The following is a 25,981-nucleotide window of genomic DNA, read 5'->3' on the forward strand; positions in this document are numbered from 1 at the left end:
AGTACGAATTGTATTGCATAACTTTTTTTTGCTGGGATCTTTGTCTAGAGGTCAATTGGAAGCTCCAAACTATTTAGAAGACCCTGCCAGCCAGAAGGTCATTAGTCCTGTCCATAATGAAGTTATTTGCTCAGGAAAAACCGATATTTTATGGAAGAACTGTGAGTTTCTGGTAAATCGAATGTGCCATCTAGAAAGCCTCATCCAGTCCTTGAAGATGAATATTTTTCGTATGCAAACTGAGAAGGATTTGACTCCACAGAAAACAGGTATTTAAAGAAGAAAATCATCAGAAATTTGGTCTGTGATAGTACTTTATGAGCTTATGATTCTTTCCCTTTCCTGACCTTTTTTCCACCATTTGATGCCCTTCCTTTGCTGTCCGGTAGCTTTTCTGAAGGATCGACTTAATGTAATACAGGAGGAGCATTCCAAAGACCTGAAGCTGTTGCATCTTGAAGTGATGAATTTGCGCCAACAACTGAGAGATGTAAAAGAAGAAGAGGATAAGGCACAAGATGAAGTACAAAGGTTGACTGCCACTCTAGAAATTGCCTCAGAGACAAAGGTTTGAGACCAGAGTTCTGAACTACAAACTCAGTGTTATGTATTAGCTGGCAGAGATAACAATTTCAAAAAACTGACTTTCAAAGATAGGTGGTCTTAAAAAATTTCTATTCTTGGGATTGGACGTATATCTGTGTTGATAACCTAGACTACTGGGTGCTATCAGTAATTATTTATGGAACCCTTACTCTGTATAAGTGATAAGGGTCCAGAGATAGAGTGTGTACCTTTCAAGTGCTTGTAAGCTGATTAGGAGAACAAGACATAGCTTGAGAAACAGAAAGATAACAGCATGGGAAATGTTACAGGCTCAATAACTGAGTATTGCAGAGTAAGGGCTTTGTGTTCAGATGTATTTTTTTAGGGTGAAGATGCCTATCTAGTATAGATTAGGTAGGCTTCAGAAAAAATTAAAGGACTTGGATTGAACCTTTAAAAGGTGAAGTAGAAGAGTGAGGGCATGTCAAGGAGGAGACACAGAGGCAGCAAAGAATAGGACTACTATTGTTTTCCTTCCATGGGCCAAGCAGCACATCGGGTATTCAAAGTGGGTTTCTCTTTTTTTAACTTTAATTTATTAGAGAGAGAGATAACTTCCATTCACTGATTCACTTCCCAAATGCCTGCAGCAGCTAGGGTTAGGCCAGGCCATAGCCAGGAGCAGGGAATTCAGTTGGGATCTTCCACATGGGTAGCAGATACCCAAGTACTTGAATTTGGTTCTGCTGCCTCCCCGGTTTCAGATTAGCAGTAAGCTGGAATCAGGAGAGGAGCTGGAACTCCTACTGATTGGTGTCTTAGCTGCTGTGCCCAATGCCCACCCTCAAAGAATTATTTTGCTTAATGTTTGCAAAATCTATTAGGCTATTAATGCTAATTTTTAAAAAATATTTATTTACTTGAAAGGGAGAGTTACAGAGAGGCAGAGGCAGAGGCAGAGAGAGAGAGAGGTTGGAGGAGGGGTCTTCCATCTGCTGGTTCACTCCCCAAAAGGCCAGAGCTGTGCTGATCCGAAGGCAGGAGCCAGGAGCTTCTTCCAGGTCTCCCATGTGGGTGCAGGGGCCCAAGTTCTTAGGCCATCTTCTGTTGCTTTCCCAGGCCATAGCAGAAAGCTGGATCAGAAGTGGAACAGCCAGGACTGGAACCAGTGCCCATATGAGATGCCAGCACTGCAGGCGACGGCTGTACCCACTATGTCACACTGCCAGCCTCACCTCTATTTTTAACAATAAGGGTACTGGGGCCCAAAGCAACGTCATTTGTCCTAGATCACACATGCCGATATTCTTCCTATAACCTAGATTTGAACCTAGATCTTTCCAGTGGATGCAAGTGTGGACTGTCCTGACAAGAGTGAGAATTGGTGGGGAAATAAGTTAGATATTACCTAGGAATCCTATTGTAAAGTACCTCAAAATCAAGAATAATCAATAGTTGGGATTCATCCTATTGAGCATGGTTAAGGTTTTTAATGTAGAAATGACAATGAAAACAGTCAAACTAATTTGACAGTATTATACAGCATCAATTACAGAAGAGATTTAGGAATTCATTGAATTATCTGAGTCATGAGCCGCCCTCTCCTAGGGATGTGGCATTTTGAAAGGAAAGGGGTGTTCTGTGAAGAAAGATGGTAGTGGGCTGAAGGTAAAAAAGACAAAAACAGTTCTGAGGTTTACATCTGGGTTTATGTCATTAGTAATAAAAAAGAATAAGGAATGAAAGCTGTGTTTTTCATCCTCAACTCCTAAGCATGAATAATAATTGAAGTTAGAAGAAATAAAGTTCTTAGAAAATAGGGGAATGTATGTATACTCTGTAGGAAAAATGTCTGTTACCAACTTGTTCTCTAATTATTGGATTTTACCTAGGACGTGGGTGAGATTATTTACTACACTACTATCTAAAAGGAGAAATGATAGAAATCATGAATAAAATCCATTGTAATAATTCTGCCAGACATATTGTTACATATAACCTTATTGAAAATAGCATGTGTAAGTTGTTAAGAAAAAAAAAACCCTTGGTTTGAGCTGATATTCCTATAGATGATTTCTTCCTGTCATTTCAGATTATTTAGAACCTTTTCTCCTTCTACTTTTAGAAGAATGCAGCCATTATTGAAGAGGAACTGAAGACCACAAAACGTAAAATGAACCTTAAAATTCAGGAGGTAAGACAAAATGATGCTGGAAGGTGAAGGAAGTATTAAAATTGCAGAGGGGGAAACAAAGTAGAAAATGAAAAACTTTTGAAGAAACTATGTGACTATGGACCAGGAAGACTTCACACTATGGCATGTATAATTCAAGTGATAGTAACTGCCTTTATATGACATTTATATTTCCCTTTGCCTCAATGCTCCTATAAAACTAAAAATAAAAAATAAAAAGCTGTCTGAACCATGAGGGATAAGTTACCACATGCAGTTGCCCATATTCAGGTGGTTGCCCACGTACTACATTTAAGTTTCATGAAAAGGCCTTTAAATCCAAAGTGGTGTTTTTAAAACGTTTAGGGAACAGGCATTTGGCCTAGTAGTTAAGACCCTGGTTAAGACTCTCATGTCCCATATTGGAGTGCCTGAGTTATATTTCCAGCTTCTGCACCTCACTCCAGTTTCCTGCTAATGTGGACCTTGGGAGGCAATGGTGATGGCTCAGGTAGTTGGATTTCTGCCACCCCCATGGGAGACCTGAATTTGAATTTCAGTCTCCCCGCTTTGACTCTCTAGCACAATCCACAGCCAATGTGGCATTTGGAAAGTGAACCAGCAGTTGAGAGTGCATGCTTCAAATAAAAAAATAAATAAAAAAAAAGCTTTTGGGCTAATTCTGCTAACTTAATTTTATCTGGAAACCTTTACTTCAGCATAAGGTTTGGGAATTAGGAAATGTGTTGTTGTTAAAAGTTGTTAGGCTAGAAATTTACAGCTGAAAACAGTGGGAAAATCAAAGAATTACTAATTCAATTTATGCTGACTACAACCTAAAAAACTCAGTATTCTGTGGCAGCATAGTAACTGATATAGTTCAAAGCAAAAGAAGCAAATTAAGTTTAAAACAGAGATGAGCATGGTTTTAAGGAAAACTATTATACAAAACTGTTTTAAAAATTGGTAAGCATGGCTATCTGGAAAATAATGCTATGTAGAATACTGTTTTTGCCTGTAATTACTGATAAGAGCATGGTTGTTCATAGTTAGGATATATGAAGTTTTTTAAAAAACACTTTTAAGGCTGGCACTGTGGCTCAAAAGGCTAATCCTCCGCCTTGCGGCGATGGCACACTGGGTTCTAGTCCTGGTCGGGGCGCCGGATTCTGTCCCGGTTGCCCCTCTTCCAGGCCAGCTCTCTGCTATGGCCCGGGAGTGCAGTGGAGGATGGCCCTGCACCCCATGGGAGACCAGGATAAGCACCTGGCTCCTGCCTTCAGATCGGTGCAGTGCGCCTGGCACGGTGGCCATTGGAGGGTGAACCAATGGCAAAGGAAGACCTTTCTCTCTGTCTCTCTCACTGTCCACTCTGCCTGTCAAAAAATAAATAAATAAATAAAATAAACACTTTTAATAGACTATTTTTAGAGCTGGAGAGTTTTAGGTTACAGAAAAATTGCAAAAGACAATTATCTTATACCCATTCTACCCTCCCCACAGTTTCTTTTATTACTAAGGTCTTGCATGGATGTGGTATTTTTTACATCTGATGAACCAGTATTGATACATAATCTAATTAAAGTCCACAGTTTATACTAAAACTCACTCTTTGTGCTGTACAGTTGTGTGGGGTTTTATAAAAGCATGATGCCATGTATCCACCGTTACATAGGAGCTCAGGGAGTAGTTCCACTGCCCTAATGATGCCCTGAGCTTCAAATACTAATCCCTCCCTGTCTCTTTCCCTTATCCCTGATAGCCGCTGATCTTTTCATTATCTTTATGTAGATTTGAATTCACATTGTAATATCAAATGCAGACATCACAAGCTGTAGCTTCACCCACTGCACCATAACACCAGCACAAACTTCCATAAAGTCTAACCAACTGTTTTTCATGGATTTAATTTTGGTGTTGTATCCAAAAAGTCATCAACAAACCCAAGTCTAGGTTTTCTCTTAAATTACCTTTTAGAAGTTTAGTTTCGCATTTATAAGTCTTTGATTCTTTTAAGTTAATTTTTGTAAAAGATGGGAGGTTTTTGTTTGTTTGCATGTGGATTTCCAGTTCGTCTAGCACGGTTTGGTGAAAAGACTATCCTTTTGCTGTTGGATTGCAACTCAGCATTATTTTTTGTTGGGAAAGTCTTATTTGCAGGTTTTAAAAAGATTAAGTTATTTATTTGAGAGACAGAAAGAGAGCTATAGCAAGCAAGAGAGAGAAAGGTCTTCTATCCATTGGTAAACTCTCCAAATGGCTTCAATAGCAAGGGCTAATCTACACCAAAGCCAGGAGCTTGGAGCTCCATCTGAGTCTCCCACATGGGTGGAAGGGGTCCAAGTACTTGGGCCATTTTCTGCTGCTTGCTTAGGCTCATCAGCAGGTAGCAGGATCAAAAGTGGAATAGCAGAGACTTGAACAATTGTTCCAATTTGGGATGTTGGCGTTGTAGACATCAGCTTAGGTCACTGTGACACAATGCCAGCCCCTTGTTCTTGATTTTTGCAGAGCTGCAGAAAGACTATACTAGTCAATTAGGCATTTTGAGGGAATGTGGAGCAGGAAGGGTATATTATTAGCTGGGCTGCTGTAATGAAGTCCAATACAATGAGTGGCTTCATCAGAAATTTCTTATGGTCCTGGAGGCTAAGAAATTCAGTATCCAAGTGTTGGCCAATTGGGTTTCTTCTGAGATCTTCCTCCTTGGCTTGCAGAGGGATAGCTTCTTGCTGTGTCCTCACATGCCCTTTTCTATGTGTATATACATCCCTCTTGTCTGTGAAATGTCTTCTTAGAAGTCCATCACTAGAGAGATTGGATTAGGACCTACCCTAATGGCCTGATTTTAACTTTTAAGTTAAAATCACTTCCTTAAAGGTGATTTAAAGGTGAGGTACTGGGTTTTAGCCTTTAGCATGAGAGTTTTGGGGAGATACAATTAAAGTCTTTAACAGAGAACTATATACAGACTGAGTAAATATGGCAAATAATTTCCTAAGAGATAAATTATTTTATATTCTGATATATGTATTATGTATCACATTATGTCAGATTTGTATCCATTAAATATTAAACATGGACTAATTTCCCTTAATAAAGTGCTTCAGAAATGAATGTCTCAGTGTTATAATTATCAAAGATTCTCTTTGTGAAGCCTTTTTGTACATTTTATGTGTACCATGTATAAAAGAGAAAAGTGTCTCTATAAAGATGGCTAGCTAAATCCTTTCAATCATAAATAATAAGAATGATAAAAACTATTCAAAAAAGTAAAGTGTCTAATTCTGATTGAACTAAGATTGAATCACATTGACTGATGCAGCAATAACACAGATGAGATGATTTCATGAAGAAGAGCTCTGGATCTTTCCAAAAACAAATTATCTTGAACAAGTTATATTCTATTTTGATCCAGGGCTTAGAAAAGTATATCGGGGCCAGCACCATGGCATAGTAGGTTAAGCCTTTGCCTGCAGTGTTGGCATCCCATATGGAAGCCAGTTCGAGTCCAGGCTCTGATCCAGTTCCCTACTGTTGGCCTGGGAAACCTGGGGAAGCAGTGCTTGGGCCTCTGCACCCATGTGGGAGACCTGGAAGAAGCTTCTGGCTTCTGACTTCTGATTGGCCCAGTTCTGGCTGGGCTGTTGCAGTCATTTGGGTAGTGAAACAGCTGATGGAAGACCTCTCTCTCCCTCTCTCCCCCCAACTGTGCCTCTCAAATAAATCTTTTTTAAAACAGTATATTAAACTACTCTATATGATAGGATTATTATAATATACTATAACTTGAAAAAGACATAAGTGAGAACTATGGTTTATTCATACATAAGATTATAATATTTAACTTATCATTGAATGAGTAAGGTATTCTTTTAAGTTTGAAAACAAGAAGTAAAATTATTAAACTCAGTAGATTAGCCACATAAAAATTTAAAACTTCTATATGTAAAAATCAAAATAAAACATCATAATAATACTTACCTGACTTTCCACCCACACTCACCCCTCCTCTTCCTCCTCCTCCCTTTTCCAGTCCCATTCTCCATTAAGATTCATTTTCAATTAAGTTTGTACACATAAGACAAATTCTATACTAAGTAAAGATTTCAACAGTTTGTACACACACACACACACACACACTGAGAACAAATATCTGTTAACTCTCATAATACAACTCATTGAGGACAGAGGTCCTGCATGGGGAGTTAGTGCACAGTGACTCCTGTTGTTAATTTAACAATTAACATTCTTATGTATGACATTAGTGACCACCTGAGGCTCTTGACATGAGCTGACGAGGCTATGGAAGAACATAATTTTCATTTATTAAACTAGAAAAGACTTAAAGAGAATTCATGCTGCTGGTAAGAATTCTTCAAATACCACTGCCAGGAAGAAGAATATTAGAAGGAAAAGTATAATATGTATCTAAAATCTAAAAGATGCTTATACTTACAATCTAGTGATTCATCTTGTGGGATTTTTTTGAAAATGCAGCTCTTTTATTAATCAAAACAATAGCAAACAAACCATATTTTTTTCCTAAGATTTATTTATTTGAAAGTCAGTTACACAGAGAAGGAGAAGCAGAGAGAAAGAGGTCTTCTGTCCACTGGTTCGCTCCCTGGATGGCCGCAACGGCCAGAGTTTCACCAATCTGAAGCCAGTAGCCAGGAGTTTCTTCCAGGTCTCCCACACAGGCACAGGGGACCCAAGGCCCTGGGCCATCTTCTACTGATTTCCCAGGCCATAACAAAGAGCTGAATTGGAAGTGGAGCAGCCAAGACTCAAACTGGCACCCATATGGGATGCCGGCACTGTAGGCAGTAGCTTTACCCACTATGCCACAGTGCCAGCTTCTCAAACCATATTTCAAAGTTCATTTTTATTGGATACTTATCTATGAGGGTCCTTTGAAAAGTCTGTGGAAACTAGAATTAAAATATGAGTTTATTTGGTGCAAAAGAATTTGAAAACAATATATAAATGGTCATTAAAAAAATCATGGAGGGGCCAGTGCTGTGGCGTAGCTGGTAAAGCCTCTGCCTGCAGTGCCGGCATCCCATGTGGGTGCAGGTTTGAGTCCCAGCTGTTCAACTTCTGATCTAGCTCTCTGCTATGGCCTGGGAAGCCGAAGATGGCCCAAGTCCTTGGGTCCCTGTACCCGCGTGAGAGACCAAGAAGAAGCTCCTAGTTCCTGGCTTCAGATTGGCAGCAGCTCCAGCCATTGTGGTCATCTGGATGGTGAACCAGCGGATGGAAGACTTGCTCTCGCTCTCTCTCTCTGCCTCTCTCTAACTCTGCCTTTCAAATAAATAAATCTTTGAAGTAAAATAGAGAAGATGTATTAGGAAAAAAACTGAGTAGATTCCAAATTGTTTGTGTGTGCCAAAATATTTTAAATTTCATTTTTCCATAAACTTTTTGAAATATCCTATATAATATGTGCCTGTTACTTAGTCTTTTATATATGGCATGTGGGTTACCATCATGGGGACCCTTAGAATTAAGTCAACCCCTGGCTGATATAATTTGTATCTGGAATTTTTAAAAGGTGAAATTTTGAGTAATTTCATTAATGTATTTTGCTCAGAAAACATCAGTCTTTTTTGTTTATCATTTTATTTGAGAAAAATAGCTCCTTGACTGTAACTGTTATTTAGCCTCAGGGTCAAATGTTAAATACAAGATATTATATGATGGATGTTTAAAACTCATTTTCTTTTTAATTTTTTAACTTACTTATTTTGAAAGAGTTAGGGGAAGAGACATAGAAAGATCCTCCATCTGCTGAATCACTCCACAGATGGCAATGGCCAGCAGTCGGCCAGGCTGAGACCGGTAGCCAGGAACTTCATGTGGGTCTTCCATATAGATGGTAGGAGCCAAACACTTGGGCCATCTTCCACTACTTTTTGCAGGCCATTAGCAGGGAACTGAATCAGAAGTCAAGGCAGCCAGGACTCAAACTGGTGCCCACAGGGGATGCCAGCATCGCAGGTGGCTGGTTTACCTGCTATGCCACAATACTACCCACCCCCCTTTTCTTAAAGATTGATTTACTTATTTTGAAAGTTAGAGTTACAGAGGGAGAGAGTGAGAGCTTTGTTTCTTAAGGAATTTATTTATTTATTTTGAAAGGCAGAGTTAGTGAGAGAAAGAGAAAGGTCTTCCTTCCGTTGGTTCACCCCCCAAATGGCTGTTATGGCCAGTGTGCTGTGCCGATCCGAAACCAGGAGCCAAGTGCTTCCTCCTGGTCTCCCTTGCAGGTGCAGGGCCCAAGCACTTGGGCCATCCCCCACTGCCTTCCCGGGCCAGAGCAGAGAGCTGGACTGGAAAAGGAGCAACCAGGACAGAATCTGGCGCCCCAAATGAGACTAGAACCCAGAGTGCCAGTGCCGCAGGCAGAGGATTAGCCTAGTGAGCCGCAGCGCCTGCCTCTTAAGGAATTTATTAATACTTTAGATTCTCAGGGACATAGCAAATGCATGATAATTACTACAACAGGATTCTCATCAATTCTCATATTAATGGGATATCAATACAAAGAGAACAGATTGAGTGTAGTTCATAGATACAGTTTTAAGAATATAATAATACTTCCCTTCCTCCTTTATCCTAAGAACGTAATCAGAAATGTGATGAAAGATTGACAAACGTATTGGGTGAAACAATATTTAGAATAGTGAAAATTGCTAAGCACTTATATGGCCACTAAGGCCAGTGCGCTGTGCTGATCCGAAGCCAGGAGCCAGGTGCTTCCTCCTGGTCTCCCATGCGGGTGCAGGGCCCAAGCACTTGGGCCATCCTCCACTGCCTTCCTGGGCCACAGCAGAGAGCTGGACTGGAAGAGGAGCAACTGGGACAGAATCCAGTGCCCCAACCAGGAATAGAACCAGGTGTGCCAGCGTCACAGGCGGAGGATTAGCCAAGTGAGCCGCGGCACCTGCCAGCACATTCTAACATTTGAGAGGTAGAGTTACAGTGAGGGAAAGACAGAGAAAAGGTCTTCCTTCTGCTGGTTCACTCCCCAGATGGCTACAACGGCTGGAGCTGCGCTGATCAGGAGCCAGGTGCTTCTTCCCGGTCTCCCATGTGGGTGCAAGGGCCCAAGCACTTGGGCCATCCTCCACTGCGCTTCCGGGCCACAGCAGAGAGCTCGACTGGAAGAGGGGCAGCCAGGACTAGAACAGGTGGAGGATTAACCTGCACCATGGTGCCGGCCCCCAAACACATTTTTAATCTTTTTTAATTTCAAAACACTTAAAAATTATAAAATTATATAAATTTCCAATCAATAGAACATGTAAAATATGTGTACAATTTAGAACATAGTTACAAGGTATACTGTCATCTTCACTGTTTTGTTTTTTTTTTTTAAGATTTGTTTTATTTGAAAGAGCTACAGAGAGAGGTAGAGCCAGAGAGAGAGAGAGAGAGAGGTCTTCCATCTGCTAGTTCACTCCCCAAATGACTACAATGGCTAGAGCTAAGCTGATCTGAAGCCAGAGGCCAGGAGCTTCTTCTGGATCTTGGACCTGGATGCAGGGGCCCAAGCACTTGCATCATCATCTACTTTCCCAGGCCACAGCAGAGAGCTGGATTGGAAGTGGAGCAGCTGGGACTGGAACTAGTGCCCATTTGAGAAGCTGGTGCTGCAGGTCAGGGCTTTAACCCACTGGTGCCATAGCACCAGCCTCTTCACTGGGGTTTAAAATCAGAATTTCTGTTTACTATCATGTCATAAAAGGAATAGAATTATTTGCAATATAAGTTATGTAAGTTGTATTGGAACTCTTTGCTTCATAATAAAAAAAAATCCCAACCTTTATATCTTCATCTGATTCATTTTATAGTCTTTTATTGACAGTAATAATATCAATGTACCTCATAAATAGGAAACAAAAACAAAGTGTCTTCCTTATTCTTGTATACAATTTAACATGACACTTCTGACACAGATGTGTAGAGATTTTGCGTCAGACACCAGCTAGGTGTCTTCTAACTCAATTCAATTCTGCCATTGTCTACCTGGAGAAAAGCATTTGATCCTACAAGGTAAGGGCTCAAACAAACAGATTTCCTCACCCAAACTTCAGATGCCAATCACAAGTCCCATATACATAAACATTTCATGAAGCAATATGTAACCTTACTATTGAATTCTATTCTACCCTTTCTTTCCTTTTTCTAAGTGCTGCTTGCAGCTTATTGATGGGTCCTCACACTGACTACATTTCTTAAAAGGTTATCCGTCAGAGAGAATCAGAATCATGTTTTGGTAAACTTGTTAGGGTGCTGTGATCTTTGTTAAGCTAGTATGATATTTAGCTGATTTTGCCTGATCACAGTGTTGCTCTATAGCTAAGGAGACAACTGGCTCAGGAGAAGCACATCAGAGAATCTCTTGAGAAATCTGGATCAGCCATGCTCCTCAAAATACAGGAAATGGGATCAACTGTGGAGGTGGAACGGAAACAGGTAGAAAGATTTCCTGTCCTTATTTCTATGAGGCAAATTAACCCCCCCCCAAAAAAATACTGATATATTTTCTAAAGATTTAGAATTTTGCTTATTTCCTGTGGATTATTTGTTATTTTATGATAACCACTTAAAATTATTACTTCAGTTTTCTTAAAATTTATGCAAAATAGAAAGGACTCTAATGTCATTTAATCCAAAACTCAATTTATAAATGAGGGAGCTTAGGGTCAGAGAGGTTCATTTTCTTCAGACTTTATAAAAATAAACTCTTAGCTTCTAGCATAATTTTCCCCAGGGATGGGGAACATCCAGCCCAATGATCATAAAAGCCCTGCCAAGGCAACCACTGGCAGGACTTGAAATTCAATAAATCTATAGCAGACTAATTTTTAAGTTGATTGTTGTGTGTGACCTGTAAATGATGTTATTAATATCCAAATAGACCTTGGCAGAAAAAAGTTTCCCTACCCTTATCCTGTACTGTATAATCTCTATAGTAAGCATTGATTTTCGAAGATATTGCCTTGGTTTTGTGCTATACATATATAGAAAATAAAGACTAAATGACTAAGATTTGAAATAAGGAATATCAATAAGTAAAATAATCAGGAATATGTATACTGTTACTGATCGTCATTATTTTACACAGTATTTTTGCTTTCATTATAGGTGTTATTTGAAAGAACCACATAAATCAATATTTTTTATATTTTTAATACCTATAATTGGATTACATAATTTTTCTATTTTAACTAATGATTGTCATTAACAACTGAAATATAAAAAGGACTCGACTTAATAAAATTTGTAATTGATCCTTTATTACTATCACTTATAGTATCATATACTGTCAGTATGGTAGCCATGAGACACATATGGCTATTTAAACTTAAATTAGTTAAAATTTAAGATTCTGTTTTGCACTCACTCTGGCTGCATTTCAAGTGTTCAGTAGCCAGTTCTGATTAGTGATTGTTAAGTTGGAGAGTGCACATAAGTTCTATTAGCACTACTGTAAACATTGGATTCTGTTGATATTTTAAATGTTACGTTTCCTTCTCTGTTCCCCTCAGTGATATTAAGACTGAAAATTCTGCCTTATGCATGTTGTAAAAGGTAGTTTATTAGAAATCTTTATCTTACAGAAAATGAACTTATACAATTTCAGGTGCACATTTTGCAGCAAAACTGTATTGCCCTTCGTGGTTCTATACAGAGCACCCAAGAACTCCTGGTACAGGAGCAACAAAAGAAAGGACAGTTGGAGACTGCTACTTCACAGCTCAAGTTTGATCTAAGTATGAAAAAAGATGTTAGAAATTACACTTTTATAGCTTTTTGAGATGATGTGCATAAAAACCTCTTAAGATCTCAGACACTTGAAGTTGTCAGTGTTATTTCCCAGTCCTGAATTAAAAAAAAAATTGCAAAAAAAATTGCTGATTTCCTTTACCTGTAGCACTGAGACAAAAAGGAATTTGGTAATGAAATAGAATTTGGTGCTCTAATTGGAAACTATTCTTTTTTTCCCCTGATTTATTTGTTTGTAGATTTGGGAACATTTGGTTTCTGGAAATCTGTAATGAGTATTGGATGAAATTAATGCAGCTATTAATAAGACTAATAATCCTTGCTCACTGTTGTTTCTATAAGTTCATCATGTCAGACTATTCACTCTTCAGGTTAATAATCTATTGTATAGCCTATATTTGTAGAAATAGATGGTTATAAGGATATCTTCAAGATAACTTAGATTAATCTCACTTTATAGATGAGTCCTCAAAATGGCAAATCTAGAAAATGGAAAACCTGGACTTGGTCTCAAGCTGCTCCAAGTTGTGTTTTGATCAACCCATCAATTATGTTACCCATTATCATATTACTACTTGTTAATATGTCATTGTAAAGCAGTTTTCACACAATCTCAACTACAGAGATTACAGAGAGTTATATCGTATGGTGCTCACATGATTAGCACTCCATGGGTGATGTAGAGCTTTCATGTAATACAGTTATCCATACTTCCCAGAGTTACAAAAGGAAAAACTGGTGAAGTGGATCCCAACCCTGATCTTCCAATTCCATGCCCAGTGTGTTTTTTCTAGTATGCTTCCTCTGTTCTGTGACTATGGGAGGAGGGAATACCAAAAGAGAAATAAAAATTGTAAAGAAAAAATAGAATAAAGAAAAAATTGTAAAGAAAAAATAGAATATTCACTGCATTCTATTCTAACATCTATTCAATGTTTTGATTTCCTGCTTTTGGCAGAAAATACTGTAGTCTTTGTTTTATAGTTGGTGAATAGTGAATTACTAAGTGCCTTCTTGTTAACAATGCCTCCAAAATAATTTTCTATTTTTACACATGCCTGAAAAAGACATTCCATTTTATGGTGTTTCCACACTCTCCCATTTGAACCTTACAACATCCTTGTCTGAAAGATAAAAGAATTTTCCCATTCTATAGATAAATAGAAATATGTGTACCCAATAGGGAAATTGTACCTAAGGAGCCACAGCAAATAGAATAAGACTAAAACACACATCTTTTTGTATTATTTAACCCTCAGATTGAGTATTTTATGTTACTTTCTCATTTGATGAGTGCAAGTTTTTAAATTTTGTGAATATTACATGGAAGACCATTAAAAGTGAAGATTAAAACAGCTAATTCAGACTAGAAATAGGAAAAGGAATTGGAATACCAATTATTGCCTAAAATTGAGTTATAAGTTCTATACCATGCAATTTTATTTAATATATAGTTATTCTAGATAGATTAATAAAAATGCTTTTGAATATTTGCTTCAATGAATTAAAACATGTAATTGTTTATTAAACTTACTAACAATAAACAGTTGTATGTATTCATTATTTAAAGTGATTACAATGTTCTCCCAAGTGATGAAAATACTCGCTTGTGATCCTCACTTTGATTAGTAGAACTGTTAAAATAGATCATATACTTTGTCTTTTTGACCCTCCACATATTTTAAACTAGAGTTCAACAAGTTGTAAATTTAAGTGTTCAGTAATTAAGTATAGTTTTTCTATTTTGTATCAAATGTGAGCTTCATATGTTTTGTAATTTTTATTTGGTTGTCCTGTAGATAAGTCAAAACACACAAGAAACTTAAGTACTTCATACATTCTCACTTATTCCATACCCTAAACCTGTTCTTTGCCCTGTTTTCCTCCTTTATTTGAAGAATCTACCTTGATCCCTGTCTGAATTCTCCTTGATTCATTTGTTGCTTTTATCCCACCATAAGCCACCAAGTCCTGACAGACCTCTTTCATGTTTCAAATTCCGTTTTCCCAGAATCCCCATTGTCAATTCTGATGAAAAGTCAGCCCTCCATTGTTTTACACATCAGTTACTGCAGCAACCACTAAGCTAACCTCCCTGCCTTCACTGAACCTTTCTTTGTTAGCACAATCTAACAACAACAAAAAAATGCTTGTTCACCTCTCTCCATGGTGAAAAGTCCCTCAAAGAATCATCAGCTAAATCTTGAGTTAAATGTGATCTCACTGACCATTGCATGGACTGCAGGCCGAGTTTCTTGATAATTCCACAACTTAATTCCAGTCTGTAAAATATGATAGGAATACTTGAGTCCTCCTTATTGCTACAAAGTAGACTAAAAAAAAAGTTAAGCTTTCTTGGGGAAAAATATCTATGATTTCAATGTAGTAAATTATTTATTATTATCATAGTTATGTGGTCTTTTTGTTTTTAGTTTCTAGAGATGACCTCATTTCGAAGTTGGTGGAAGAAAATAAGGTAAGTTTCCAGGTTACGAAGTACAGAGGTAGTCTTTCTTTACTAAGCTATATTTCCTTGTTCTTGATTTACAGCACTGATTTTCCTAAAAATTTATTTGAAAAAAAAATTGCTTAAATGAGTTATTCAGGGTAATACTGGCTATTAAGAACTAAGAGGCCAGCGCAGTGTCTCAACAGGCTAATCCTCTGCCTGCGGCACTGGCACACCGGGTTCTAGTTCCTGTCGGGGCTCCAGATTCTGTCCCGGTTGCTCCTCTTCCTGTACAGCTTTCTGCTGTGGTCCAGGAAGGCAGTGGAGGATGGCCCAAGTGCTTGGGCCCTGCACCCCATGGGAGACCAGGAGCAGCACCTGGCTCCTGCCATCGGATCAGCGCGGTGCGCCGGCCGCAGCGCAGCAGCGGCAGCGGCCATTGGAGGGTGAACCAACAGCAAAAGGAAGACCTTTCTCTCTCTCTCTCTCTCACTGTCCACTCTGCCTGTCAAAAAAAAAAAAAAAGAAGAATTTGGCCCCCTAGGAGTTCCCCAAAAGTCCCATCTGGGGTGCCATATGATACCACATATGCTTATTAATAAATTCCCAGTATTAATAAGCCTGGGTGGGTTCTTGCCTAATATTCAGAGAAGAATTCTGAATACTGGCATAAATGAATGAGGTAGCATGGTACATTTTAAGCTTTTATTCAATGGAAAGATGCATAGGAGAGTGAGGGCCCTATCTATAGGACAGAGGTAAATCTGGATTCATACCAAGTACCAGGAACCAGCCACATAGAGGAACATCTAGGCCAGGAAGCATAGGGTGGGTGGCCCAGGGCCACAGCAAGCCCCTGAGCAAAAAGCCAAAGCGAGGGAGGAAGGGAGGGAGGGAGGAGGCACTCTGTGTCCCAGGCTTTTAATCCACTTTCAAAGGGGAGTTGTTAATTAGTCTGATTGGCCAGTGGGTGCACAGGTGTGGCCAGGTAGGGGGAATGAGGTGGTGAAGGAGTGGTCTTCCAACTCACAAACCTAATCAATTTTATTCCATATGCCTGCTCACATCAAAATGACTGAGGCTTATTTCTTTGTTCCATCAGTCATGGTGGCAGTTCCACATAGTGTGAATGTATTTAATACCACTGAACTATATACTTAGAAATGATTAGAATAATCAGTTTTATGTTACATTTGATGACATTGCTGAAAGTTCATGATAAATATAATTTTAAAATACATTTATTTTTATACATAGTTTAAAACCATGGGCCAGAGTCATGGCTCACTTGGCTAATCCTCTGCCTGCAATGCCGGCACCCCGGGTTCTAGTCCCTGTTGCTCCTCTTCCAGTCCAGCTCTCTGCTGTGGCCCGGGAAGGCAGTGGAGGATGGCCCAAGTGCTTGGGTCCTTGCACCTGCAAGGGAGACCAGGAGGAAGCACTTGGCTCCTGGCTTTGGATCAGCACAGTGCGCCCACCATAGCAGCCATTTGGGGGGTGAACCAATGGAAGGAAGACCTTTCTCTCTGTCTCTCTATCTCACTGTCTAACTCTGCCTGTCGAAGAAAAAAAGAAAAATTTTTAAAAAAAGGAAAGCATGAATGCCTACCTCTTAAGGGAAGGGTTGAATAGAATGCGATATGTGATTAAAAAAAAAAACACCATACAGGTTTTTGTTTTTGTTTTTGTTTTTTGACAGGCAGAGTGGACAGTGAGAGAGAGAGAGAGAGAGAAAGGTCTTCCTTTTTGCCGTTGGTTCACCCTCCAATGGCTGCCACGGCTGGCACGCTGCAGCCGGCGCACCGCGCTGATCCGAAGGCAGGAGCCAGGTGCTTCTCCTGGTCTCCCATGGGGTGCAGGGCCCAAGCACTTGGACCATCCTCCACTGCACTCCCTGGCCACAGCAGAGAGCTGGCCTGGAAGAGGGGCAACCGGGACAGAATCCGGTGCCCCGACCGGGACTAGAACCCAGTGTGCCGGTGCCGCAAGGTGGAGGATTAGCCTAGTGAGCCGCGGCGCCGGCCCACCATACAGTTTTTTAAAATATACATTTTCCATGAATGTTTTGAAGAATATTTATTTATTTTTATCTTTTATTTAATGAATATAAATTTCCAAAGTACAGCTTATGGATTACAATGGCTTCCCCACTAATAACTTCCCTCCCACCCGCAACCCTCCCCTTTCCTGCTCCCTCTCCTCTTCCATTCACATCAAGATTCATTTTCAATTCTCTTTATATACAGAAAATCAGTTTAGTATATATAAGATTTCAACAGTTTGCCCTCACATAGCAACACAAAGTGAAAAAATACTGTTGGAGTACTAGTTATAGCATTAAATAACAGTGTACAGCACATTAAGGACAGAGATCCTACATGATATTTTTTTAAAAAATTGATTAATTTTCTAGGTAATTTCCAATTTAACACCAAGTTTTTTTTTTTTCATTTTCAATTATCTTCATATACAGAAGATCGATTCAGTATATACTAAGTAACGATTTCATCAGTTTGCACCCAAACATAAACACAAAGTGTAAAAATACTGTTTCAGTACTAGCTATATCATTACTTCACATTGGACAACCCATTAAGGACAGATCCCACATGGGACATAAGTACACAGTGACTCTTGATGTTGACTTAACAATTTAACACTCTTGTTTATGGCGTCAGTAATCTCCCTAGGCTCTAGTCATGAGTTGCCGAGACTATGGAAGCCTTTAGGGTTTGCCGACTTTGATCTTATTCCGACAGGGTCATAGTCAAAGTGGAAGTTCTCTCCTCCCTTCAGAGAAAGGTACCTCCTACCTTTATGGCCCTGTTCTTTCCACTGGGATCACACTCGCTGAGATCCTTCATTTAGGTCATTGTCGTCTTTTTTTTTTTTTTTTCCAGAGTGTCTTGGCTTTCCATGCCTAAAATACTCTCATAGTGACTTGATCAGCTCTTGTGCTAACTGTTGATGTACAATGTAATACTTTATCCATTTTAGTATTTTTTTTCTAGTACTAGTGGTTGAACTCTGTAATTAACACACAATTATTCTTAGGTGTTTAAATCTTAACTGAAAAGTGATCCCGGTTAAATATAAGAATGAGAAAAAGAGAGGGAGGAGATGTACAATTGGGGACATGCTCAATCAGACTTGCCCCAAATGATGGAGTTAAAAACGTGCCAGGGGATTCCAATACAATACCATCAAGGTGGCATGTACCAATGCCATCTCACTAGTCCATGTGATCAATTTCAGTTCACAATTGATCACACTGATAGATCTAAGAGTCAAAGGGATCACACAAACAAGACTAATGTCTGCTAATACTAACTGATAAAACCAAAACAGGGAGAGAAGGATCCAACATGTGAAGGGGGAGACACAGCATACTCATAGAATGGCGGATGTTCTAAATAGCACTCTGGCCTCAGAATCAGCCCTTAAGGCATTTGGATCTGGCTGAAGAGCCTATGAGAGTGTTTTTATTTTTTTGACAGGCAGAGTGGACAGTGAGAGAAAGACAGAAAGGTCTTCCTTTTTCTGTTGGTTCACCCCCCCAAGTGGCCGCTATGGCCAGTGCATTGCGGCCAGTGCGCTGCGCTGATCTGAAACCAGGAGCTAGGTGCTTCCTCTTGGTTTCCCATGTGGGTGCAGGACCCAAGCACTTGGGCCATTCTCCACTGCACTCCTGGGCCACAGCAGAGAGCTGGACTGGAAGAGGGGCAACTGGGACAGAATCCAGAGCCCCGACTGGGACTAGAACCTGGGTTGCTAGCGCTGCAGGCGGAGGATTAGCCTAGTGAGCTATGGCACCAGCCAATTTTTTTAAATTAATTAATTTATTTATTTGAAAGAGTTACATAGAGAAGGGGAGGCAGAAAGAGAGGTCTTCCATATACTGGTTCACTCCCCAATTGACTGCAGCAGCCAGAGCTGCACCAATCCAAAGCCAGGAGCCAGGAGCTTCTTCCAGGTCTCCCATGTAGGGGCAGGGGCCCAAGGACTTGGGCCATCTTCTACTGCTTTCCCAGGCCATAGAAGAGAGCTGGATTGGAAGTGTAGCAAGCAGGACTTGAACCAGTGCCCATATGGGATGCTGGCACTGCAGACAACAGCTTTACCCATTATGCCACAGTGCCAGCCCCCATAATTTTTAAAAAGAAAACCTTTTATATTTTATTACATGTCTAAATCTCTTTATGTGTAGTTCCCATTTGGAATAATGTTTCTGTATACGGTCTCTGATATGTAATATTTATATTTCTTGAGATGCATCTGTTGTAAAGTAGATAAGTGGTTCTCTCTGAAGAAGAGGATTGATATTTTGTCCTGCCCCACTATAGTAAGGAGTCCTTGGGATAAGAAGCCCAACCCCCAATCTGCAACTCCTGTCTCTATCACCTTTCTCTCAACTCAATGAGAACTAGCTTTTTTCCCTCACAAAACAAAGAAAGGTGCTTTCTTCTGTTCCACCTCTATGAACTTCTTGATGAAAATATTATCTTCACTTAGAACTTTAAAGGATCCTTGAATGTTTTCCTTTGAAATCACATGATCTAACTCCTAATAGGAAAAAAATATGTATGTAATAGAAGACAACAAATATTTAACCTTAGAAAATACCCTTTCTTGATGCAAGGGTACTACATAAATATTTAGGGTATGATTATAGGCAAAATCTTACTAGTCGGAATGCCAGTCTAAGACTAGATGTAATAAACAAATTTTTTTTGACAGGCAGAGTTAGTGAGATAGAGAGACAGAGAGAAAGGTCTTTCTTCCATTGGTTCACCCCCCAAATGGCCGCTATGGCCGGCGCACTGCACTGATCCGAAGCCAGGAGCCAGGTGCTTCCTCCTGGTCTCCTATGCGGGTACAGGGGCCCAGGGACCTGGGCCATCCTCCACAGCCTTCCTGGGCCACAGCAGAGAGCTGGACTGGAAGAGGAGCAACCAGGACAGAACTGGCGCCCCAACCAGGACTAGAACCTGGAGTACCGGTGCTGCAGGTGGAGGATTAACCTAGTGAGCCACGGCGCCGGCCCAATAAACAGATTCTTAAAAAATTAAAAACTTTATTTGGTTTTAGGTTCACAGAAATATTGAATGGAAGATACAAAGATGTTCTGTGTACACTCTTCCCTATATATACAATATCCTCCCCCATTGTGAGCATCCTCCACTAAAGTGGAACATTATTAAACTGATAAATCTACATTGACATTAATATCACCTTAGTTTACCTTAGGGATCAGTTTTGGTGTTGTACTTTCTATGGATTTGGGCAAATGTATAATGACCTGTATCTGCTATTTTCATATCATACTGAGTAGTTTCCCTACGCTAAAACTCCTCTGTGTTCTGTTTATTCATCTCTCCTCCCCTAGCCCTGTTAGCCCCCAGCCCATTGCAATCACTGATCTTTTTGTTGCCTCCATAGATTTGCCTTTTCCAATATCATATAGTTGGAATGATGTATGTAGCTTCTTCAGACTAACTTCTTTCACTTAGTAATAAATATTTGTTTCTTCCATGTCTTTTCATCACTTGATAGCTCATTTCTTTTTTAAATAATTTTGAAAAAATCTGAATGTACCACTTCAGTTTATCTATTAATCCGCAGAAGGACATCCTGACTTCTAAATTTTGGCAATTATGAATATAGCAACTATAAATATGTGCAGGTTTTTATGTGGACATTAAGTTTTCATCTATTTGGAGTAAATAACAAGGGACATGGTTACTGGATTGTATGGAAAGAATATATTTAGTTTTCTAAGAAATCACCAAAATGTCTTCCAAAGTGACTGTACCATTTTGCATTTCCACCAGCAGTGGATGAGAATTCTTGTTGTTGCACATCCTTGCCAACAAGTGGTGTTATATATTTTTTATTTTGGCCATTCTAATAGGTGCATAGAATTTGTTTTAAAGAAACAATTTTGGGCCGGCGCCACAGCTCACTAGGCTAATCCTCCACCTTGCGGCACCGGCACACCGGGTTCTAGTCCCGGTCAGGGCACCGATCCTGTCCCGGTTGCCCCTCTTCCAGGCCAGCTCTCTGCTGTGGCCAGGGAGTGCAGTGGAGGATGGCCCAAGTCCTTGGGCCCTGCACCCCATGGGAGACCAGGAGAAGCACCTGGCTCCTGCCTTCGGATCAGCGCGGTGCACCGGCCGCAGCGTGCCCACCGCGGCGGCCATTGGAGGGTGAACCAACGACAAAAAAAAAAAAAGGAAGACCTTTCTCTCCGTCTCTCTCTCACTGTCCACTCTGCCTGTAAAAAAAAAAAAAACAATTTTGGTAAGTAATTTAGAAACAAAGACAAATTAGAAAATTAAAGATACGAAGATTTTTTTAAAAAATCTTCAGAAGATACTTGTATATCTTTGGAACTTCAGCTGGTACTGGCCAAACTATAGAAAAAGTATTTTTAGGCATACACACATTTGAAATAGGGAATAAATCTCGTTTTCCCCCTATAGAATATGCAGATGTCTTTAGACAAAGAACATGCAGAAAATACAACTTTGAGGTCTGAAATCACAGCTCTTCATGAAGAATCAGAAAAAGCACAGGTAAATATTATTAATTTTTAGATTCTAATTTTGTTCAATTAAAGAATCATGATAAGTGCTGATTATATAAATTTGTACCATCTCTATCATCCAGTGTTATTTTTTCCCATAATATCTACTTCAGCTAAGAAACATTATTGAATTAACTTTATTTATTATTTTATTCCTCACTTCCTATGTCACCTAAGTTTACCAGGTACACTATTTTATAAAGCATATACTAGTTTATACTTTGTTTCCTTTCTAACTTATTAAATATATACCTTTTGGCACTCTGCCAGTGAACTTACATGCAATTCAATAGCAAGGGTCTTTTACTTTGTCTTCGTTGCAAATAGCACAATTTGGTGCCTAATAAATGCTTACTGGATTTTGAAGTTAGATATAACCATTTTCTGTGGGATGGTGGTTCCAATGAAGTGGTGTTTATCATCTAATGTAACTTTATTGGTACAATTTTGACTGCATCAACATTAGAATCATAACTTTTACTAAATAAAATGCAAGATGTGTGTTCTTTTACAAAATAATTACTATCACTCTTTCTATACTAATAGTAGTTAAGAATTTTAATGGAGAAGGAGCCAAGATGGTGGAATAGGGAGGGAGCTTACTGATAGTCTGGGAGAAGACAGATTAATAAAACTGAAGATGGTGTAGTCTCAGGGAAGATTAGGGGAAAAATGGCAGAGGAAACTCTTCCAAAATTAGAGGGACATGGTGGATCTACGTGGAGGGCATGGGCGTCCACGGCTCAGGACCCCAGCTGCAGAGAGGCTCTGCACCAGCACTGGAAAGAGAGGTGAGGCGAAACTGCAGTAGCTCGAGATACTGGTGGAAAAGCAGCAGGAAGAGCCTAGAGGAAACAAGGCTTGAATCCCCATGGGGGAAAGTACACCAGCCTAACTAGAGGAGAGAAAAAAATAAAAGGGATGGTTTGGACACGATTCTGTCTCTCCACACAACTTACAAAGGCGAGCAAGACAATAGAGCAGGTGCCATTTTGGACAAATGTAACAGCTGCGCCAGCTTGGGCTATGCCCACCCTCAGCCAAGCAGAGAAACCTGACTCTGGTGGGAAGTAATAACAGGAGACTAAGCCCTAGTGAATGTGTGGAGCTTATGAACTGGGACAGAAAAAAAAAAAAAAAAACTTAGGGTGTGTGGAAAACTCACGGTGTGGCTGAGACGTGAAGAGTCTCGGTTGGAAACACCACAAACTCGGGCAACCTTGGCTACTTGATGAGAGACATTGCAGGGGAATCTGAGCTTACGATGAAGACTACATAGATCCTTTGTATGATCCTTGGGACAGTGCAGACGATTATACCCACTGGGGCTAGCACTCATACACTGATTGCCATTGAGGAGAAGAGCTCAGCTGAGCAGAATTACTTCCCTTCTGAAAAAAAATTAAAAAAGATTTACCACACCAAACCTGGGTGTCACCTTTGGCACACCCTTAAACCTGAAGAATTGAACAGAGCTCTCCAGCCATACCCACCACAAGCCTCTAGAAATTCACCAAAAGCAGACAGTCCACTTAATCTAGAGTCATAGTATAATGAGAAAAGCCACCACAGTGAAAAAAAAAAGAAAAAAACAAAGAATATATCTACAATGCCAAACAACATCATGACGCTCCCAAATGAACATGATACTCCAATACAAGATGATTATGAAGATGATGAGATAGAAGAAATGCAAGATACGGAATTCAAAAAATTTATGATAAGAATATTTAGACATTATCAAAAACAAATATATGATCTACAGAAATCCATACAGGACAAGACAGAAAATCTCTCTCATGAAAATGAAAATCTTAAAGAGGAATAAAAATGAGGAATTTAGTAGAACATGAAATTGAGATATTGAAGAGAAATCAAAATGAAGTGAAGAATTCAATAGAACAAATGAAAAACACATTTGAGAGCCTTAAAAACAGAATCAGTGAGGCAGATGAGAGAATATCGGACTTAGAAGACAGAGCACAGGAAAGTATACAGTCAAACCAAAGAAAAGAAGAAGAAATTAGAAATCTAAAAAAATATTGTCGGGAATCTACAGGATACTATTAAAAAACCCAACATTCGGGTTCTAAGAGTTCCTGAAGGCATGGAGAAAAAGAAAGGATTAGAAGGCCTTTTTAGTGAGATACTAGCAGAAAACTTCCCAGATTTGGAGAAGGAAAGAGACATCCAAGTCAGGAAGCACATAGAACCCCCAATAAAGATGACCAAAAGAGATCCTCACCACGACAAGTCGTAATCAAACTCACCACAGCGAAACACAAAGAAAAGATTCTAAAATGTGCAAGAGAGAAACATCAGACTACTCTCAGAGGATCTCCAATTAGACTCACAACTGACTTCTCATCAGAAACCCTACAGGCTAGGAGGGAATGGCGAGATATAGTCCAAGTACTAAGAGAAAAAAACTGGCAGCCCAGAATATTATATCCTGCAAAGCTCTCATTTGTGAATGAAGGTGAAATAAAGACCTTTCATAGCAAACAGAAATTGAAAGAATTTGTCACCACTCTCCAGCCCTGCAAAAGATGCTTAGAGATGTGTTACACACAGAAACATGGTTAACAATACGAAAGAAGGTAAAGAAAGAAAATCTCTCAGTAAAAGATCACAGGAAGTTCAAAGCATATATTAGAAATATCTTTGGAAAAATGGCAGGGCAAAGTTACTACTTATCAATAGTCACATTGAATGTAAATGACCTCACTCTCCAATTAAAAGACACAGGCTGGCTGAATGGATTAAGGAACAAAACCCATCTATTTGCTGCTTACGAGAAACACATCTTAACAACAAAGATGCATGCAGACTGAAAGTGAAAGGTTGGAAAAAGATATTCCCTGCCAACAGAAACCAAAAAAGAGCTGGTGTAGCCATCTTAATATCAGACAAAATAAACTTTAACACAAAAACTGTTGAGAGACAAAGAGGGACACTATATAATGATTAAGGGATCAATTAAACAGGAAGATGTAAGTATTATATATGTATAGGCACCTAATTACAGGGCACCAGCTTATTTAAAAGATATGTTAAGGAACTTAAAGGGAGACTTAGACTCCAATACAATAGTATTGGGGGACTTCAATACTCCACTTTCAGCAATAGATCAACCAGACAGAAGATCAACAAGGAAACAGCAGATTTAATCGACACTATAGCCAAATGGATCTAACAGATACCTACAGAAATTTTCATCCTACACTTAAAGAATACACATTTTTCTCAGCAGTACATGGAACCTTCTCTAGGAATGACCACATACTAGGCCATAAAGCAAGTCTCAGCAAATTCAAAAGAATCAAAATCATACCATGCATCTTCTCAGACCACCATGGAATGAAGCTGGAAATTAGCAACTCAGGAATCCCTAGAGCATATGCAAACACATGGAGATTGAACAACATGCTCCTGAATGAAGAATAGGTCATAGAAGAAATCAAAAGAGAAATAAAAAACTTTCTGGGAGTAAATGAAAATAACAACACAACATATCAAAACTTATAGGATACAGCAAAAACAGTGTTAAGAGGAAAGTTTATAGCAATAGGTGCCTATATGAAGAAACTGGAAAGGCACCAAACAAATGAGCTATCAGTGCATCTCAAGGATCTAGAAAAACTGCAGTAAACCAGACCCAAATCTAGTAGTAGAAGAGAAATAATTAAAATCAGAGAAGAAATCAACAGGATTGAATCCAAAAAAAATTACAAAAAATCAGCAAAATGAAGAGCTGGTTTTTGAAAAAATAAACAAAATTGATACACCATTGGCCCTCCCAACAAAGAAAAGCCCATGACCAGATGGATTCACTGTTGAATTCTACCAGACATTTAAAGAAGAACTAACTCCAATTCTTCTCAAACTATTCAGAACAATCGAAAAAGAGGGAATCCTCCCAAATTCTTTCTATGAAGCCAGCATCACCTTAATTCTTGAACCTGAAAAAGATACAGCAGAGGAAGAGAATTACAGACTAATTTCTCTGATGAACATAGATGCAAAAATCCTCAATAAAATTCTGGCCAATAAAATGCAACAACACATCAGAAAGATCTTCCACCCAGACCAACTGGGATTTATCCCTTGTATTCAGGGATGGTTCAGTGTTTGCAAATCAATCAATGTGATACACCACATTAACAAACTGCAGAAGAAAAACCATACGATTATCTCAATAGATGCAGAGAAAGCATTTGCCAAAATATAACACCCTTTCATGTTGAAAACTCTAAGCAAATTGGGTATAGAAGGAACATTTATCAATACAATCAAAGCAATATATGAAAAACCCACGGCCAGCATCCTATTGAAAAGGGAAAAGTTGGAAGCATTTCCACTGAGATCTGATACCAGACAGGGATGCCCACTCTCACCACTGCTATTCAACATAGTACTGGAACTTTTA

The 25,981-nt window shown here is 39.3% G+C and overlaps 1 protein-coding gene across 2 annotated transcripts in view; it reads left to right on the forward strand.

Annotated features, from left to right (window-relative positions):
• Nucleotides 1-25,981, forward strand: part of CCDC150 (coiled-coil domain containing 150) — a 110,955-nt gene that overhangs the window by 35,487 nt on the left and 49,487 nt on the right. Inside the window, exons 3-9 of one of the 2 annotated variants that reach the window (XM_062189463.1) lie at nucleotides 49-269; nucleotides 390-568; nucleotides 2,672-2,740; nucleotides 11,087-11,203; nucleotides 12,375-12,504; nucleotides 14,950-14,993; nucleotides 21,449-21,541. In XM_062189463.1, coding sequence (XP_062045447.1) covers nucleotides 49-269; nucleotides 390-568; nucleotides 2,672-2,740; nucleotides 11,087-11,203; nucleotides 12,375-12,504; nucleotides 14,950-14,993; nucleotides 21,449-21,541 — 853 coding nt within the window. Of the gene's footprint in view, nucleotides 1-48; nucleotides 270-389; nucleotides 569-2,671; nucleotides 2,741-11,086; nucleotides 11,204-12,374; nucleotides 12,505-14,949; nucleotides 14,994-21,448; nucleotides 21,542-25,981 lie in introns of those variants that run through there. The other variant, XM_062189455.1, reaches the window with a different exon arrangement.

Source organism: Lepus europaeus, chromosome 1, assembly GCF_033115175.1.
Source record: "Lepus europaeus isolate LE1 chromosome 1, mLepTim1.pri, whole genome shotgun sequence".
NCBI classification, from domain to species: domain Eukaryota; kingdom Metazoa; phylum Chordata; class Mammalia; order Lagomorpha; family Leporidae; genus Lepus; species Lepus europaeus.